General features: G+C 36.1%; 1 protein-coding gene across 11 annotated transcripts in view; it reads left to right on the top strand.

Annotated features, from left to right (window-relative positions):
* The first annotated feature begins 2991 nt into the window (after nucleotides 1-2991).
* The window catches only part of LOC135581686 (uncharacterized), an 18331-nt gene continuing 21 nt past the window's right edge, over nucleotides 2992-21301 (top strand). The window contains exons 1-10 of one of the 11 annotated variants that reach the window (XM_065083484.1): nucleotides 2992-3251; nucleotides 3862-5104; nucleotides 8426-8622; nucleotides 8713-9059; nucleotides 9212-9298; nucleotides 11669-11815; nucleotides 19344-19432; nucleotides 20033-20132; nucleotides 20240-20335; nucleotides 20417-20895. In XM_065083484.1, the coding sequence (XP_064939556.1) occupies nucleotides 3951-5104; nucleotides 8426-8622; nucleotides 8713-9059; nucleotides 9212-9298; nucleotides 11669-11815; nucleotides 19344-19432; nucleotides 20033-20132; nucleotides 20240-20335; nucleotides 20417-20479 (2280 nt within the window). In that variant the 5' untranslated portion in view covers nucleotides 2992-3251; nucleotides 3862-3950 and the 3' untranslated portion in view covers nucleotides 20480-20895. Of the gene's footprint in view, nucleotides 3252-3760; nucleotides 5105-8425; nucleotides 8623-8691; nucleotides 9060-9211; nucleotides 9299-10118; nucleotides 11416-11668; nucleotides 11816-14636; nucleotides 19433-20032; nucleotides 20133-20239; nucleotides 20336-20416; nucleotides 20896-20988 lie in introns of those variants that run through there. The other 10 variants (XM_065083483.1, XM_065083479.1, XM_065083480.1 and 7 more) reach the window with 10 other exon arrangements.

The raw sequence follows: 21301 nt of genomic DNA, 5'->3' as shown, positions 1-21301 counted from the left end.
ATATATATATATATACACATTGATGTCCTTGGATCTATGCAATGGGAATCGGATCATGATCTAAATAATCTTGGTCATAGGTTACTCGAGAGGGACATCGAGATAACCGGATAAATTGGTGTGTTGTATACCCATCCATATAATGGATGCAGCTGGTCTCATAGCTGCTCGTGTGGGGACACTAGGGATATAGTACAGGTGCTCATTGGAGAATGAGTTCATTGATTGATTCGCTTACGGAATGCTTGATGGTTGATGATACCTTATTGTTAGATAACGATTCCATGGTCCCAGTGGTGTATCTGGTCCTTAGACTTAAGACACCAAGGATGTCCTATATGAGTGCTCCACTCTTTGATACCGAACTTATAGGTTTGGATGTCCCAAATCTAATACAACCGATCATCGGGAGTGGCAGTCAACCTTACGAGGGATATTAAGTGTCGATAGAGGATCATCCACTATCGGTGTCATGAGAGGAATATCTCATGTGTTCTTCTCAGACAAATCCCTGGCTAGAGTCATTCATATTGAGAGAGAAAGAGTTCTCAAAGAGAATTCGATTAGAGCGAGACTCGAGTAGAAACCGTATGGGTCTGACAGCACCATATCCGGCATATGGTCTCTGAGATATTAGATTGATGAGGGACTATAGGTACACGATAACTGAGGACAAACAGGTCCAATGGATTGGATTCCTTTGTATCGTCTGGGGACTACGGCGTAGTGGTCTAGTACGTCTGTAGTCGGTGAGTCGAATGAATTATTATAGAGATAATAATTCATTGAGTCAGAAGGAGTTCTGATAGGTATGACTCAATGCCAGCTCGATATTGGGCCTAGAGGGTCACACACATATGATAGACGTTGCGATGAGTAGAGGTTCGGATATGAGATATCCGTCGGAGCCTCTATCTTATTGGATATCCAATAAGCCCCTGAATTATTGGACTCTATAGACGAGATCCAATAAGAGCCCATGAGAGATTATTGGATAGAAATCCACTAATTTAAGAGGTTTGGGAAGTTAGATGGAGATCCAATACCTAATAAGGGAGGATCCATTATGGTTAAATTGACAAAAGACCTTTATAAATGAAAGGGATTCAGTGGTTCATAGGCTATAGCCTTTACTTGCCTCTCCTATTCTCCTCCTCCTCTCCACCTCAAAGCAGGCCTAGAGTTTTGAGGAGCGTCATTGCCGCCCTGCTATGTGGATCATCTCTAGAGAGGAGGGTGCTTGACCTCCTTCACCCTCTCCTAGAGATTTGTAGGGACACAGGGATATACAATCTCCCTAGGTAACACAATCTTTACTATATACAGTTTTCTGTTTTGTGGATTTTGTGTACTAATCTTCGCACGATGACGAACAAATCTTTGAAAAATTGGAGATTTTGATTTTTATTCTTCCGCTGTGCATGTGATGTCGCCCTCAAGATTTTCCAACATAAACTTCATAATATATTCAAACAATAGGCAATATAAAGTGATAAAATATAAAATAATAATAATAAACAAAAAGACTACGTATCAAGTCACACGTGCCATCACTCACATGATTGGCTTGTAAGATACCTATGACTAGCATCACCTAAACTAGATATAGTACCACCAATACACAATCTTCTAGGCTATTAAGCGATAGTACCGCCCAGGCTGAGCGATGGTACCACTAGTGCTTACTACTGCAAGTGGTGGTACCGCCTAGCACTAGTGGTAGTATCGCCCAACAACAGTGGTACCGCCAACACCTCGAAAATCCAGAGATGAGACTTTTTGGCTCCATTTTTGAAATCATTTGTGACCTATAAATACCTCACTCATTTTTACTTAAGATAATAAGAAAAGAGTACGAAATACTTGTGATTCTAGGTATGCAAACTCTGTTAAAAGCCTTGAGTTTCTTCCTCCTTAATCTTCTAAGTCTTTCTAAGAGAGCTGTGAGGACTACTTGTAAAAGGAGTTGTAAAAGATTCTTTTCTAAACCTGTAAAAATAAGAAAGGAGTTGTAACAAGGGTGGTTTGATCTTTACCCAAATCGTTAGTAAAAGCCAATGACCTCGACGAAGGAAGAATCGAGAGTGGATATAGGTTGCAACGATCGAACCACTATAAATCCAATGTTTATTTCTTTTGTGCTTTTCATTCTTATTGTTTACTGATTTAGTTGCTCACTACTTTTACTCACATTCCAAATAAACACATTTTAAATATATCTTTCATCGTACGAAATTTTTGAAATCGACTCAACTTTTTAAAACCACTAATTCACCATCCTCTTAGTGTCTTCCTAACAAAACCTATAACTATAGCTAACCCACGACCATAAGCAAGCCACAACCATAGCCAAGTCGTCTAGTGTTGCGAAAGATGCACCAAATCTTCTATCGGTCAAACCTATCACTTATAAATGCACCATGAAAAGGGAGGGAGGAACCATGATTCAACGAGGCTTTGGAATGCTAAATAGGGTTATGGCGATGCATTGCTAATTATTGAGGCTCCTTAAGGTTTTGATGATGAACGGGGCTGGGGCTGATCACCACCGTAAGGAGGATGTTAGTGAAAACAACGAGTGACAACTTTCTTGTTTCATCCTTTAATAGATTGGATATATAAAATAATTTAAGAAAACTTAAGGGACTAGCCAATGCTTAATTGAACCAACTCATGTAGCTAGGATTTACTTGAATCGGACCAATACTAAGGATATTTTGATAAAGTAAAAAAAATCATTATGAGAGCATCATATACAAGGCTAAGGATTTTTTTCTATAAATATATATATATATATATATATATATTTGTATATATATATATGTATATATATATATTTGTATATATATAAAATTGTATATATATATATATATATATATATATATATATATACAAATATATATATATATATACAAATATATATATATATATATATATATATTTGTATATATATATATATATATATATATACACACAATTATCTAGCATTGACGATTCCGATTCAGGAATTCTTGACGTGGCCGCGTGTCGCCCGCAGCACGCGCTAGGGAGACATTCGAGGAGTGCAGGCGGAGCAAACACCGTCAGATTAAATTTCTTTCCTCGACGCTCTTTCGGCAACAAATAGGGAGAGGGGTACCGAGCGAGCCGGCGGGTCGAAGTAGGCGGATGAATCGATCATCGTCGGGTTCTTTGGATTATTGTTCGCTGGATTTCGATCTGTGCCGGTGGAGGTGTTCGCCAAGATGAAGGTGTCTTTTCTTGATTCCAATCGCCCATCTCGTGTTGATAATTTTCTCTATGCTTTTGTCCCTTTCTTTTAGGTGTAACTTTTTCTTTGTAGTTTTGTTGGTGACATTGATAAGATCTTTGTTTTTTTATCCTCTTTCGTTGAGTTCTATTTGACTTTGTATATTATTTCTGACGATCGTATTAGTAGGGGGCAATCATCGGCCTGAAAAATTCATCTTTGATCTGTTTTTATTCCTTTTTGTAATATTATCTTCAAAATTTTCGAGAAATTATCAGGCTTCCTCTGCTAATTCTTGCCAAGAGTTATTGCTGTAATTATTTTTAGGTTAGGATACTTGAATGCTATTTTTTTCCTAGGGTCCGCAGGATTATTATTTCTTCTCTTTTTCCATATATATATATATATATATATATATATATATATATATATATATATATATTTCTGGTCTTGTTATGATTTGTGGATTTCTGGAATTTCTTTTTCATGATATCTATCTGCTCCATCTAGATATTTTAGGTTTTGGAAAAGCCTACTATATCTGCATAAGGTTTCCTTTAATATCTTGCGATAAAGTTTACTGATCTCTCAATCTTGGTCTGGGAACAAAGAGAATATCAAATTGTTGATCCCCGATGTGAGATTACCACTTTGTCAGAGGAAACCAATAATTTCTGCTTTCCTGGTTGACATTCATAAGATGGAACCTGATCTGGTCATGGAAGTACCTGACACTCCTGACAGACTGGCACAGTTGGCTAACAAGTCATCTGGCAGTTCATTCCAGAATGAGAATATCAATGTAGAAGTTGATCCATTGTCACCAAGCCAAGGTATCAAGCATCTTTTACAAAGGAGGAATTCTAAACATCTGAATCTGAAGGATACTGGTGAAAGATATGATAGTACTAGAAGTACAACTCTTGCTGATAAGATCCTATCTACCCCGGGCAAATCAATGTCTGAAACAGTGAATAGGAAACCTTTGCTCGGCACTTCATTTGAAGTTGGTAAAAGTGCGGTTTCCATGGACAACAAGGAGAGGGTGAAAAGAACTGACTTGAATCATGACACACTTACCTTACTAAATGGTGCAATATGTGAGGATGCTAAGAGGAAGAGAGGGAAAGGATTGCTAAGTGAAAACAGTGGGGTACTTAGAAGCTATGGAAGCAGTGCATTACTTGGTATGGGATCATCACTTCCTTCTATGTCAGTTGGGCATGGCCGGAGTCAGATTGGAATGGTTATATCTGATAAAGACAATTTAAGTTTGCAGAATGCTTGTGCTGATATGAAATTCAGAGACAAGGGAAAAGGAGTTGATTCATGTAGTGGGGTACATTCCAAATCTCATCAGGATCTAGCAAGTGTAATACAAACTGTTGTTCCTCAGAGACCTAGGGGGCTGAGAAGGTTAGTTCGGAATGGCTGTATCTCTCCTTATAACATAGCAAGGGTCAGTAATGAATCTGAGGTTAACTGTCAGAATGGAAAGACATCTGGTGGACAGAAATGTTCTTCGTTTGCTAGAATTAGTGATCAAGATAAATTACAGGGAATTGATATATTGGATGATTTGCAACCCAAAGTAAGCCAGAGAAAGCTGGTGAGAAATGTTTGCATCTCCCATAACAGTTCAGGGAGTTCAAAACAGCCAATAGAGGATGAACTGATGGAGATAGAGTTCGGAAGAGTGCCAAAGCCTAATAGGACATCAAATCAAATACACAATGTCAATCCTGATTCTAGAGGCAGAAGTGATGATGTCAAGAAAGGGAAAGGGAAAGCAAAAACTGATATTTATACAATGACAAATGGGCAACATGGTAAAGCTAATTTTCCATTGAGCAGGTAAGTTCCCATGATTGCTTATATGTGGTATACAGTGTTTGCAAATGACCAACAACATGCCATGATGTTGCAACTATTTGGGTTTCGGTATATGAATTTGTTTGTTTTACTATTGACCTTTATGAAAAATAATATATAGTCAATTAGAATCATCTGAATCATTTTTATTTCTAGAAAATATTTTTTAGTTCAATTTCATTGTACCACTAATGTTAATTGAGTCGTGTCATCTAATCTTGACATCTATAAGTGTGCTTTGAATATGTTTGTACCACCTTAAATGACTCCTCATCATGTCTATTATTGGAGCTATACCTAATTGTTTACAAATAAGAATATTTTTTACTATTTCTATTTTTAGCACATCTACCTTAATATTCTCATCTCAGCTATATGATTTTCTTTTGCAAATCTTTATTAACCGTCAAACACTAGGATTTACAGAGCATGGTTTTTTAATCTAATGGGATCTTGATATCATACAAGACTCCTCGATGTTCCTTTCTACAATAGCTACCTGACTTTTACATTATGAATAAGATCTCTATCAATCTTTTCATTTTGTTGATTATTAGATTAGAGATGCTTTAAAATTTTTCCTTATTTCGTGTCCTTCGATCCTAACTATATCCTCAGTTGTCCTCTTAGTATTACCAAAATTATATTTCATATATTTAGTTTAGTCAAATTTAATTTAAAACCTATACGTTATGAGGTTTGTCTACTTTCTACGTTCCTAATTTAACCCAAAATACAAGATATGGTATAGCTATATTTGTTAATGCTTTTTTTTAGAAATTATATGGAAATATGATTGAAGGGAAAGAAATCAAGATGCTTTCAGAAATATAATGTCAATGGTGATGAAGCTTTCTCACAAGTTTGCTCCATTATCCTGATTACTTTTGGCGTTCAGTTTTTTTTTTTCCATTGGGATGAAGATTATATGATGTTGAATGTACATGCTATAACAACGACAATAACAACAATATCAAAGCAATGAAGTCCCAAATATTTGGAATTGATTACATGGATCTTTTGCCACTATTGAGATCTGTTGATTGTACATGCACATTTATAAATGAACCATAGTTTGTAGTTCAACAACTCTTAATAATTATATTATTTTGGTTCATATAACCTTACCATTTTACAATTTCGTGCACCCATCATGATCCAAATCACAAGTAAATCTATTAGTTATATACTTTGGATAGGATATAAATCCATATATTAGAATCTGCTAAGATCTTGATCTTGCTGTGATTGTAAAGTTGAAGTTGAATTATTTTGGGAGAAACTCCCCAAAATAGATCATGTTGACTTAATCTAGAGCCATTTTGTAATCATTTCGTCTCAACTCATTAAACCAAGCATCTCATTTAAGCTAAACCATAACTAAGTTAACCAACTGCCTCTAGCTGCCAAATCCATAAAAAACCTAATTTCGTTGAATTCCAACCTGAAGTGCAGATCCATTTAATTTAAAGTCCATACCCAAATATAATTTAATCCAACTCATGATCCAAATGCTCTGCCAATATGACACACCATAATGTCTGAATCTAACTCAGGACCCAAATCCAATTTTTGTTCAGTCAAATCCAAAACACATTCTTCTATCACAAGGTTCAATTCAGAATACCCAAGTCAATTCTGAAATCTGACTGTGACAAAACCTTTTCATTAGCAAACACAATCTTTCCCACCTTAATTAGAGCTACTTTAAGTATTCTCAAGTCATATTGACAAATTCTCGATCGAAAGTGGTACATAGAGTTGTGATGAATTTGAATTAAAAGTTTATATAGTTTCCATCGAATGTATATCCAATTCTCTTCCTTTTTTCCATTTTTAATGTATGTTAATCTCTTAAGGTTCTAATGGCATCTTATATATTCTAGAAAAACAGGCAAATACATTTTCCATTTCATAATTTCAAAACTTTCTCCACATGATGATCTAAATTTAGTCCCCTTGATTTAAGCATTACATGCTACCTCATCTAATCCTAAGGTTTCAAGTGTCAGTTAGATTGTTACATAACAATTGGTGTTTACTAGTCTGACCAAAAAAGGATACTGGACCAAGTAGCTTGGTCGATGGGTATTCATTTTTTTATTGATACAAGATAACACAGGTACTGCCTGATAAGGTGTCGAACCCAATATCAAACCGAGATGTTAAGCCTTACCAAATGCTATTAAAGCTTTCCTTATAAATACCCACATGCATCCATCCTTTCAAAGTAAGTTTTAGTAGTAGTATAGTTTGTATTGGAAGAAGAATTGAATGTGACTTTCCTTGACCTTGTGATTTCCAAAGGCTATAACAAATTTATTTTGACACTCTCCTTTTGTCAGTCTTATGTTTTTTCTATTTCATATTTCTTCTGTTTGTTCCTAGTCAAGGTTTTCAATATTGCTCGGTATGTACAAATACAGGCAGTAATTATCAGTCTACCAGGTTATCAGTACATGAACTAGTGTAGGTTGGGCAGTATAGGCCTTGCACTGCCCAGTACCGAGTTGGTGCCGCCCGATATAGGATGGTACAGGCACTGTACTTAGCAATTTTTTCAGCATTTTTTTAGAGCAATTTCTTTCAGCCTTTTTTAGACTACTTTCAAAATTCAGTTGGCACCAGTGTACCAACACTTGGTACACTGGCAGGACTGGTACTGTACCAGTTGAAGCTCTGACCGGTACATAAAAACCATGAACCTAGTAAAGAGCAATTCGAGAAACACCAACTAATTCATCAATATAGATTTTTATTTTTTATTGTTATGATATTTTCATGTAAATGTCCTTCAAGTATGCATCTCTTGTTTCTAAAATTCTCATGTGGAAATAGTTTCTGTCCCAAAAGTTTATTATAACCAGTTACCAGTTCAGTTATATACCACTCTAATTGATTCGAGGACAGTTTTCAGCTTTATAGATGTTATCCTTTTCTTTCTATTTACTTTTCACTTTTCTAGCTTATCAGTGATTGGAAAAGGTACTTATGTCCTCTTAGCATCTATTTGTAGTTGCTATGATGACAATAGCTAATACTTGGCAACCAAAAATTTTAATGACATGTCTAACATTCTTCACATACAATGCTAGATGATTTTCCATCATATGTGTTGGTGCAAAACCATTTGAAAGAATAAATATTGATATATTTATCTGATACCTTTTTATTTGAAATTCTCACACAAGATTCCTTCCGTGACATCAAAATAGCCAAAAATATCTTGCATTATTCTAGTATGACAATTTAATTCCGAGACCAATCTCATGACTAAAGCTTTCAAGGATATATTAATGACAGGCTGGATTCTAGGAAAGATGTAGCTATTTATGGAGATAGCAACACTGATGTTTTGGGCTTTGAAGATCAAGGATGGAAGACAGACGGTTGGAGAGAAAAGGAATCTACAGTGTCATCATTTAAGACTGCTAACATATGTGAGAGCGAAGCCTCTGGTCACCAATCTGATCAGAGTAATGTAGTTGCAATAGGAACTGGTAATCATTTTAAAATTTTACTTGATAATTCTGAATCATTTGCATTGCTTGAAACAAATTTAATCACAGAAAGACCTTCTTCTGAGTCAGACCTGGAAAGCAGAAGAAAAAAGCATACAGATAGGAAGCGGAAATATGGTTCATCTAGTAATTTTAATGGTGAAAGCTCTAGTTCAGTTCTTGATTGGCGATTCTCAAAATCGAGATCGACTAAAACTCATAATCCTCATGAACGTGGTATTATTTTGGGATCAGTTATAGAAGTTGATGAGCTGCATTCACCGGAAGCAAGATCTAGTAATCTTCAAGAACAAAGTCATAGTATTTTTGATAGTTGCAATGCAATGACTAGGCGGGTTGAGTCAGATGAGTTATTCGCTCAGCAACTTCAAGAGCAGCTTTATAATGAATCACCAGGAATCAGAAACAGGGAGGAGGTTAGTCTATTATTTCTATGTAAACTCTTGTTGGGTGTAATACTTACTTTTTTCTGTTCTAGTTGTTAATTGGAAATTTTTTTCCTGTTAAGCCATATTTCATTTGTATGTAGTTATTTATATGTAATGCTTGCAATTCTATTTCTGAACAGATTGATGCATCAATAGCATGGTCCTTGCAGCAAGAGGAGAATGCTCGGCCTATGTCTTTACCTTCATGGCAAACTCAACGTAATCGTGTAAGTGGGTTTTCTAATGTCCTGTGACCTATAACTTGAACTCAAGTGAATTCTCTGGTTACATGTAGCTAAGCTAATGACCCTTTCTCTGAAATAGTGAAAGGTCTTTTTGGTTCTTTGTTCCATAGGCATCCCAGCTTGACATGGGACTGTAGATTTTCAATAACTTGAAAACAAACCTATCTAATTATAAATGGAAAGGGATTAGAGTTTGCATCACAAAATAAGTATTTTGCAATTTATTTTAGCTTTGTATGTGCAACCCAATTCAGTAAAATGCAAGGAATTTCATAACTAACCCAATACTATATAGTTTGCTTGCATTTGATTCTGACCTTGAGCACCCTATAGCAAAACCAGGGTTGTGCTAGTTGCATGGTAACTTCCACTTGTTTGGAGGGGTCTTTTTCTTTTCTTTTTTATGGAGCCCGAAGTATGTGGGCTATGCATTCGGTGACAAACTTCCCTCAGACTCAGAGTTCTCTTCAAATGGTCCAATTTTAACTCCCAACCATGCATAGAACCTGACTTTGCTGGCCTCTTGACATTGATAAGTATGAACATGATAGTCATTAGCCAACCAGAATTTAAATTTTAAATTTCTTCAATTCACCTGATATGGAATATTGGACCATGGGATGCAGTTTCTTATTGCTGTTCATGTAAGCTTATCATGATTGGTCGAACAATCAAATTCATGTGCATCATTTTGATCTTGTTCAATTGTTGTATTCTCAGTGCTAGGGAAGTGAATTTCTGTTAATGATTGGGTACCGGAGTAAACTAAATAAGGAAAATGACATGACTTCTCATAGTGCAGCATCATGCAGGATCTGTGTGTACGTGGAGCAACTGGAAGTTAATCGACAGAGGCCTTGAACTGGAGTGCCTGTTCCATGTGCCCAAATTAGTTCCAACAAAAATGGCAGTTCATGACTGGAAATCACGTTCTTGATGCTCCTATATTGCTTGAGTTGACACCTCAGATGTTAAGACTTAAAATAATGATGCAGTCTCGGCCAAGTCCTAAATTGTTTTTTAGCCTTCTTTGTGGTGGGGAACTAGTTTCAAAGACCCGCTGTCACTGAGTTGTCTATGATCCCAACAAGGTCGTCATGGGAATGAAGGATTGTGGTTGGACTTTTCAATTTGATTGTTTTCTCCTCTTATCTAAAATCAGGAAAGTTACATGTATCTGATCTTCAATGTGGCAAGTGCAAAAGAATAGGATTCAAGATATTTTGATTACATAATACAAAAAACATAAAAAGATATCATGTACAAGTAGGTGATGGACCATTTTATTAGTGAAAATCACTATATATATAATAAATTAGGCTAAACTTAAAGATTAGTTATTTTTCAAAAAGTGATGGTAGAGAGTTAAATCCATTAAGACTACACAGGCTATCACATGATTGTATTCCGATGTTACTCCAATCAGTGGGGCCAATCACATCATTTAATCTCACATTCCTGTTTTTCTCGTCATAGTGGCAGTTAGTGGCTTTTACTGCAGCAGGCCTGCTGCTACTGCTCTTTCTTCTGTTCTTTTTCTTCTCTCCTCTTCTGGCGTGACATCAGTTGAAATCAACCAACAATCTTCCTAAATAGTCCACATTCAGTTGAGTCACATTGATTTCCATGTACAGTTGACTCAGGCCACATATCATGTGTGCTGAGGTGTGTCTGCCCATCTTATTGTGTCCACACAGGGCTGAGGTGTTGGATCTGCAAATCCAGCTAACACTACAAAAATAACTTATGTTGGGTGAGCCAACTAAAGATACACTGGTAGTTTAAGATTGTTATGAATATTAGTTGTCACATTGGTTGTTATGCTGAAATTGTTGATCCACATAGGCAGGACAAGGACACAAGAACAATGCTTTCCAGTGATTTACATCCACATATAAAAGGGGTTTGCATGACCAACTTGAAGGTCATTCCATAGACTCCCTATGCTAAGGCAATCCTTGAAATATTAGTTTTCTTGCATGCTCATTCATAATGATATAATTTACATTAAATGATGATTTGGGTCCAAAATTTAGTTCTATTTACATCCCTGTTGACATTTATTTTTCAGAATCATGCTTCACAGAAGCTCATTCAAATTTCCTATTTTGTTACTCCGTGAGGAAATTGGATTTTATGATAACTGTTGCTTGTCAAATGTCATTCTGCTTTGCTAGAGAATAATGTTATCATTACCTACTTTATGATGCTTTCTCATTTTTAAGGTGATTTAATTAAATAGTTAATTGCAACATATTCTTATGACTAATGCTACTTACATTTGCCTTGTTCATATTTGTAGCGACTTTTTTATCTTTGTAAACTAACTCCTCCTTTATCTATCTTGCTTAGAGGGACAGGTTAATTACACGTCTGCATTCTCAACAACTACCTGGGAATTACTTGCCCCAGTCAGTAAATACTGCTCAATATGGATTATCAATGAGATCTGCACCATGGATGAGATATGTTGACTTTCCCGAAATGGATGTTAATATGGTAAATACATGTCTTCAAGATTGTCCTTTATAGGTTTCTTAAACACTTTAAATTTATTATTCAACAAAATCGATGTATGTATAAGCTTCCTAGTTTTTAAAAGCTTGAACGGTACACACCATGCTGACATATTATACTGACTGTTAGGTTGCCCTAGCATAATGTAGGATGGAAAAAGGGAAAAATCACTGACAATTTAGGGAATCACCAGTATACTTTCTATACTTCTACTGTACTGATCCGATAGGTGAGAGAGATGATGACGGTCATGGGCAAGGAAGCAAATTTTGTAGCAACCGTGCATGCTAGTCCATGGGAAGACCGTTACATACAACCTGGTTGGTACATCGGTACATACTGGTAATTTGGAAAAAGGCTGAAAAATCAGCCAAAAATAAAAAATTATATTTCAGGTTTTTTTCCTCCATTTTTTTGGTATATAAATTGAAATTAAATAGGAATAAATATATCTAAGCCATAAATCAATAGAAAATCTAGGCTATAAGGAGCGAAAAATAGAAATTCTGATCTTTTTCTATCCATCAAAGAACCTTGTTGCATAATCCTCTGTTCAAGAAAGTTGCTTCCATTGATCCATAATGAAAAGAGTTGAGATGTTGGATTAGATGTCAAAACTATAATATTTGAGCAAAATAAAATATTAAGATAACATTCGTATGTACGTGCTTCTACCATCATATTGAATGATGCGACTCCATGGTCGTTGGATTGTAGACCTTGATACTTTGAGGTTGTATGTTGATATGGTAGATTTCTCAGACTTAATCTTGGAACTGTTCCCTTGACATATATTGATAAACCGTGTGTAGTTGGTGCATCAACATGATAAAAATCATTGCCTCATTGGAACATGGATGGGGTAAGTATGATTGTGGTATATATGCTGTAGAGTTTGGAGTGCACTAAAACTGTGACTTCTGTCACTGACCTATGGCTTCATGACTTTGGAACAATCTAACTCGTAAAAACTGACCAACTATCACCATATACTTGTTGGCCATGAGATCTTTCTGAATATGAAGGTTGCGAATATTCTTGGTCATGGGATCCTTCGCAATATGAAGGTTATGAATATGATAAAATCCTAGTGCCGATATCATAGTGGCTTTGTTGCATTTGCTTAAAGTTGTCTGCTGTCTCTACCTTTCCTTTCCATTTAATTACCCCTAATTGGGTCTGAAAGTAAGAAAGTGACTCTAACTAAGCCGTAATTATGATTATTTTTCTCAATCATGTGACAATAAGCCTCCAATTTGTTGTAATACATGGTAGAATGAGCTATGAAATCATTTAACAAGTGGAAACATGGTGCAATGAGTTTATTTTCCTTAATTACCACTCGTTAGAACTTCAATGCACTTAATCTACCTAACCATGTATTAATAAGCATTAATTGGCCATTGAACATGATAGCATAACCTAATAAGTCATGCAAGAAGTTGATGCATGGTCAATCTAGGCTATTTTTTTCTTAAATACCTCTAATTGGGTCTTAATCAATCATTAGTTCCCAATCAATCAAGATTTACTAATATTCTTTAGTCTAATTACATGAAATGATGAAAAAACATAGGCAGAAAGTAGATAAATTCAAAAAAAGACAAGTTCTAACAGATCTTGAGTTTGAATCTCTCTTTTATCTAAATCAATCTCCACTAATTGCCGATTTGGGAGATTGAGCATGCCTAAGCCTCTAGGCTTCAAATTGAGAGAGAGAGTGAGATTGAGAGTGAGTGGAAGTGAATGAGAGGGTAGGGAGGGGCTTATATAAGCCTTAAAGAGCTCCCAAAGGATTTCAACAGTTACCGACCTGTATTGATCAATAGTGATTGAATTTTGATGGTATCAGGAAGTATTTGAGGTGTACCAATTGGTTTGCCTCATATATCATGTGTTTCGTCTGAAAAGGGCTGGTCCTGGTTTTGGTTAGCCCTCGATCGTATGTATTATCTGTACCATGCATACCATACTGTTCCCCGATGAATTTGCAGTCCATGGTCATGGGTCTGGTTGAGTTTTGTAAGTTGTATCTCTTTTAAAAATATATCCATAATTGCAAATCTATTATTGCCTTTGTTTACTTACCTCAATTCTTACTATAAAGATTAAAGAGATGTAATAGATCATTTGTGCTGCACATTGGCCTCATGTTGCTCTTCAGTAATTATGCTGGTAGAAAAGACAGGTGAGAGTTAAACATGTAGTCCTTTTGTTTGTATAGAATTTTTGTTTGTGTAAAACATGTGGTCCTGTCATTTTCTTCTTTTCGTTGATATTTGAAGCATTTACGTGTACATGAATGCTTCATGGCATTGTATTTTAGACCTTGTTGCTTTCTTAATGCCTCATTGCACCGCAACCCATATCTGATTTTCTTCTGGTTACCTAGTGTTGGAATGATTTTGAACTAAGACAAATGAGGGGGAAAACATCAAGAATTCTGCTCATAGAGTATGGTTGGATGTGAGGGATTAAATATTAGAAGATGTAAAGAAGTATAAATGGTCTAGTGGAACACTTGAAGACTAGGGAATCATACTCCAGCAGATAGTATGCTCATATACTATGACAATAAATAAGTTTTGCCTAGGTCATTCGTTAGTACAGAAAAGCAGTGAACACATCAAAAGAAAATTCATGTTATATTTTTCATTCTACGCTTCGGTGGAGGCATTCATAATATCATTCTTGATCCCATTTTCATTGCTATTTTGATCTTAGATTTCTATCCTTGGACGAGGGACATATTTGTTGGAATTCTGCTTTGATATACTTTTTTTTTTGTACTTGTGAGTTGCAGGGTCTGAAAAGTCAAACCTCGGCCGAATCATTCGGTGTGGACTGGTTTTTTCTGAACTGGCTAAGTTTTGGTATCAAAACATATAGTCAATATTTTAAAATTTATTTTTTTATTTTAATGATACTAGTTATTACTAGCTGATTATTGCTTTTTTATACCGATACCATAATAGTCCACTTGATGACCGAATACCAGACTGAGATATTAAGCCATCAAACACCTTTATTTCTGTCAAGGTTTTAAATCTAGATCCGGTACTGGTTTTAGGAATCTGCTGGACTGGTATGGTATTGGTGTATCAGGCATATACTGATCCGTACCACCTGGTACAACTGAAAAAAAAAATTAAGTACTGATTAGTTCCGGTTCATATGGTCCAATAACGATTCTTTCTGAAATCTGTATTCGAGACTGTGATTTCTTCTACAATTGGTTCTATTGCCTTATCTGTGATGGATTTCTGATTAGTACTGTTTGTTGTTTGCTTATTAGTTATTATTAAACTCGATTCTAGAGGTTATAGAGTATATGTTATTATCTTATGTGCACTAAAAGGATGTACAACTAATTGTTATAAATAGACTGTTCATGTTCCTATGAAAAGTTTTTTTTATCATAAAAGGATGTACAACTATGAATCTGAGGAGTCCACTATCAAGGGAATGAGGTATGAAGGAGCAGCCAGCTAGGTCACTCCCAGGGGCATTTGGTTCTTAGTTGTGACAATATTCAGAAAACAGATTGGGTCAGGTCATTTTCACCACATCAGATTGATGACCAAGAATGACACTGACAAGGCTTTAGATCTAGCTACACCAATTTATAATCATTAGGTGACTCGACTCTAAATGGTTGGGACTTTACGGCTTTATTGTTATTGTTGTAGTAGAGTAAGGAATCAAGTCTTGGTCCCTACTATATGCTAGCTTTAGCTTGGACTGTGCTATTCTGCTATCATACTACACTGACACTCAGCATGGTTGCTGGAAATGTTGGTTTGATCCAAGGTTTGCGATTTCGAATCGTATTGCTCGGTTTGGGTGGTACTTACCAACCCACCTGTGAACCGGTATGCGGATTGCCTGCTATTGGGCGGTCCGCTCGATATAGTGGCCTGATTGCGGCGAGGTTGAGGGAGAAGCATCGAAGAAGGAAGAAGGAGAGGACATTCGAAGAAGAGGGAGAAGAAAAGGGTGAATTAGGAGAACCTCGGCGCGAACTTGTTTCCATGCCCTTTCTCAATCCTGATTCGGCGTCGCTCTCCCTCGACGATCTCGATCCGGGAGGTAAAGGCAAGGAGAGTCGTAAAGAGGAGGATTTTGAGGCGCGAGGATCAGGGGAGGTGGCTGCTAAAGCAGCGAAAGAGGCGGTCTCCTTCATTGCCTCGTTTGCGACTCTGCGGCCTTCTTCTTGGCCGCATTCTTTGTCGAAGGCCAAAGACGTCTGTGGCCTTTGGCGTCTTTGCCGCCTTCTTCGTCGAATGCCATAGACGAGGCGACAAGGAGAAGAGGAGGAGGCGGCGTCGCCGAGGTTACGTACGCCTAAATATTTTTTATATTATATTATATATATATATATATATATATATATATATATATATATATATATATATATATATATATATATATATATATGCGTATTGCTCGGTACACCCTAGCATATTGCTCGGTTCAACATACCGTACTTCATGGATATATTATAAAAATGATTTTATGGCTTTTTTATGTTTTGGTGAGTCTTAAGAATAGGTGCGAACACATAATTTAATACATCAAGAACACATGCATGATAAATATCATGACCATAATAAGAACCCAGTTAATGAAAGAACACAAAAGCTCAAGTATTAAACTCAATTATTGATATAACATGATAATACAAGTATAATACATGATCCATCAAGTGTCAGATCAGTATGACATTAGCCTAATGACCTAAAACCTACATGCATGGTTACTAACAACATCAAGGTCAATGTCACGTGTGTTTTGGAATACTGGTTATATGTCATATAATGTATTGTGCTATTGTCAAATGAGGTGACTGTAACTTACAAAGATCAGTATGACATTAGCCTAATGGCCTAAAACCTACATGCATGGTTTCTAACAACATCAAGGTCAATGTCACAGTGTGTTTTGGTATACTGGTCGTATGTCATATGTCTCATGCTATTGTCAAATGAGGTTGACTGTAACTTACAAAGATCAGTATGACATTAGCCTAATGGCCTAAAACCTACATGCATGGTTACAATATCAAGGTCAATGTCACGTGTGTTTGATATACTGGTTGTATGTCATATGATGTATCATGCTATTATCAAATGAGGTGACTGTAACGTACAATAGTTTGTGTTCAGCTAACTGACATAAGGGTTGATAATAGAACTCAGATTGGGTAGAGATTCCCTAGAATAAAGGATGAGTATTATTGATAAATATACCCGGGGACCAAGTGAGTCAATTAACATGGACTTTCTGTAGGTACTGTAAGATGGTGCACTAACTCATGAACATCACTCTGCCAATGTAGGTGGGAACATACAGATTTTGCAGAGTGGGATCATGGGTCAACATCATATGTTTTCTAGAGTCCATCTTGGTATAATGACAGAGACCTTTATGAATTCTTGGTCTTGAAATTGGTGTTGCTATCCCACTTGTTAGCAAAGTCATTTATGGCCTTTCCCTTCTTTTCTCTCTCTTGTGACTCATAGTAGCAGCTGCCAAAAGGGTGGAAAGTTGTGGCAAGCAACAGTAACCTCTTTGCATCCATCAGAGGCAGGGAAGAAGAAAAGAGAAGAGAATGACATTAGGGAGCTTGTTATGATGGCCTATGCTTTCTGCACCTGGTGTTTCTTCTGCACAGGCAACAAGGGGGATGGTAAGATGAGCAAGAGAGCAGATAGATGAGAAGAACACAGAGAGTCTTAATCCTTGAGTCTTTTGTTACTTATTGATGTGACATCCTTTCCTATCTATATAGCTTTTGGAGCTGTTTGACTTTGTGGTAGACTTCTAAACTGCTTCTTTAAAGTTGTTGGCTAGATAGTCTGACTATTTATTCGAACCAAGGTAAGCAATACCGAATAATATCGTCCGGTACGGGCGGTACGTACCGATCCAATAGTAAACCGGTACACGGACCGTCCGTTAACGGGCGGAACGAATAATAATATTAAAATAATATATATATATATGTATATATATATATATATAATTTAAATAAACGAGGCGACGTCGAGTCGCCTCGGCGATGCGACGTCGGCTTTTAAATAAATAATATATATATATATATATATATATATAATATAATATATATATACGGAACGGTATACCGTTCCGTACCGTACCGAGCGATCGTCGAAACTCTGGTACGGTACGAAATTTCAGATCTTGATTTGAACAATGGAGACTAATTTTTTTATGAAAGATAAATAGTTTGCACATATAACATAATTTTAAAAGTTATTTTTTAGTGAATAATATATGTTTAGTCTTTAAGGTTTTTTTACTAAAAGACTTTATATGTTATATAGTTCTATACACTTCACTTTGCTAATTTATGGAGAATCTCGATTCTTATAGTTGATGGCTAGCTATGCACAATCCGTGATGATCGAAGTTCATTTTGAGTTGGACTCAAATTTAGAAGACCACTGATTAGGAGTCCCCTATGTAGGACTAAGAGTTAGATGACAATTGAGAGTCGTCTAGGAGCCTTCCCCACTACAACTATAAAGAGGGTCAACAGCCCTAGAAAACACAGAAGAGATGGAGGCTGCAATAACCTAGAGAGAGGATGAAATAAAGAGGGAATCACCAGCAAGCTGCAGCCTCAAGAAGTCCAAGCTTTTGCCTGAGAAGTCCGAGTTGTTGCTTACAAAGTCCTTTTCATAGTTATGTGTTTAGATCAAGGTTTGAAATATCGTATCGTACCAGCGTTTCGGTATGGTACGGTACTATATATATATATATATATATATATCGTCCGGTAACGGGCGGTCTGTGTACCGGTCAACTCGGTACATACCGTTCGATACGGGCGGTATTATTCGAAACTGTATACCTTGGTTTAGGTATACCTTTTCAAAAGGCAATCTAGATAATTTTCTGTGTTCTCTCTTCTTTTGGTGCCTCTATCAAGCCTCCCATGAAGCATGAATCCGCTTGGAGGAAGGATCAAGATCATCAAATCCTTCCTCCAAACGGATCAATCATAAAATAAGTAAATGTTAGAATATGTTCCTTTAATTGGTTAGTGTGTTTTTTGGAGAGGTAATTCACCTCCTAAAGTCTGTATGGACTGTTTACAATTTAGTTCAGTGTTTCCTCTTCTGAAAAACGTGGCTAGTAAAAACATGCAAATTATAGCAATCAGACATACAGCTTTGTAGCTGTCTGATCCAGAAATATGCTATGGCTTTTAGTATTAATGTCTTATCCATTGAAGAAAGCCTACCAGTTTATTAGTAAGAATCTTGTCAGGAAAACAGGAAAGTTCTGTCACTATATTAACTTTTGTTCTTCCAATTCTGTCATTTGTTGTTCAGGTTTCTACAAAGGTGTTCCTTTATAGCATCTTCTAAATTCATAATTATAGAATCATTGAAGTTGTTCATTATTCTTTTTCATTGTTGAATAATAAGGGGTTACATCACATCTTCTCCTTGCCAGCTATGATATGTTCTTTCATAAATTGCAGAGGTCTGACTTACTTGATGAACTAGACGCTGGAATGAATAGTATTAGTTACACAACTAATATTCTTCACATTCAACGGGACTTTGATGAGTATGTATTTTTGCCCCTGTTGTGCAATTTTTTATACCTTCCAAGTGCAATTTGTTTCCTGATTGAAAGTCAATTAACACTATCTTGAATGTTCACATGGCTACTATTGTACAAGAATCTGTAATGAGATTGGACAAGGAAGCACCAATGTAACAGAATAGGTTAGGGTCATTCAAATGCACTGGAACTAGATTAACTCTGTGTTTGGAGCAGAAGCACTTAGATTCTTCAAGGCAGCATTTAGACACCAGAGTAAATCTGTAACTATGTACAGGAAAATTTAATAAGATCCTATGGGAAAATGCATGTTCAGTGGTGTTAGGTAAATATATATTCACCAATGGCACTTGGACAATTAGCATATGACTCGATTACAACAATAACAATAAAATCATAAATCTTAATTATTTGGGATCGGCTACATAGATATTTTGCTGTTATTGAGATCAGTTAAGATTCATATTCATAAGATCTGATATAGTTTTACGCTGGTTGTTAGTGACCTAACACAACCCTCCACCTTTTTCATCCGGGCTTGGGAACGTCATTAGCATTGTTTAGCATATGACTTGATTGTAATACTTAATTTTTTCCTTCTAGAAATGACTATGAGACGTTGTTGGCCCTTGATGAAAACAACCATCAACATTCTGGTGCTTCAGAAAACCAAATCAACAATTTACCACAATCGACAGTCCAGGTGTAGATTTCTTTGTAAATTCAATTTTCAGTGAATTGTCAAAGTTAATTCTCTGTCATGCTCCCTGCAACTTTAATAATCCTTTTGTAATATTGCTTTTTCTACAGGCTGATACTATTGAAGAGTGTGCTGTCTGTCTTGAGAAACCATCTATTGGAGATATCATTAGACATTTACCATGCTTACATAAATTCCACAAAGATGTAAGGAATTTTTGTACTACTACATCTTTCCTTTCCTATTAAGAATAATGTTATATAGCTGATGCTGCTATTTGGTAATAGTGCATTGACCAATGGCTGCGAAGAAAGACATCATGTCCAGTGTGCAAAAGTGGTATCACTTGATAATGAGATTATTGCTGGCTAGAAGTTGCAGGAAGAAATGTGATATTTTATTTGTCAGGTCTTTACTTGATAATGAGCGCCTGCTGTTGGAAGAAGCTCTATTTTGGCCTCCCTATAGCTAACTGGCATGACACCTGCAAGGATTTAATGCCCTTGCGAAGCTTCACATTCTGGACTTAGGCTTGATTTCTCTAATAAAAAATCGAGAACCACCAAGCTAAGCATGTCTTTTACATGAAAATTGTCTTTCATGTTTGGGAGGAAAATGTGAATTGTAGTACAACTTATACTTTCAATTTGCTTATTGGCATTTTCTGTAGAAGTACTTGGTATCCATTGGTTTGGTGAAAACTTGCTTCATCTGTAACATGCAAACTGCAAAATGAAACTAATGAAGTCGACAATTTTCCTTTCAATGTTTGTCATCATTATTCCTTAATCATCATTGCTGAATGAGTTTTGGGAACTTGTTTATCAGTATACTCAATTTCTGTTTGCTAGATGTGCAGATATGCTACAAGTTGCAGCCTTGGTTCCTAATTGTATGCTACATGGATCCGATTGAGCTTTGCTGAGGGCTAAGTGCCAAGTGCATAATAATGACAAAAGAAGGATGTCCTTACCCAGTTGATATAGACACGATTGAGATTGTGGAAATTTGTTTTATCATGTAACAGTCTTAAAATAAATTGTCAGTTCCTTTAGCTACTTATCTTGTCCCCTACTTGTTTATCCCTCGAGTTGTGTAATGTTACAGACCTTATAATAACCATTAAGATATTGATTTTGAAATGAAAGAAGGAATATCAAAGAGATTAATGT

Source organism: Musa acuminata, chromosome BXJ1-9 (assembly GCF_036884655.1).
Source record: "Musa acuminata AAA Group cultivar baxijiao chromosome BXJ1-9, Cavendish_Baxijiao_AAA, whole genome shotgun sequence".
NCBI classification, from domain to species: Eukaryota; Viridiplantae; Streptophyta; class Magnoliopsida; order Zingiberales; family Musaceae; genus Musa; species Musa acuminata.
The sequence above is the reverse complement of the archived record's forward strand: the minus strand, read 5'-3'. Positions and strand labels throughout refer to the sequence as shown.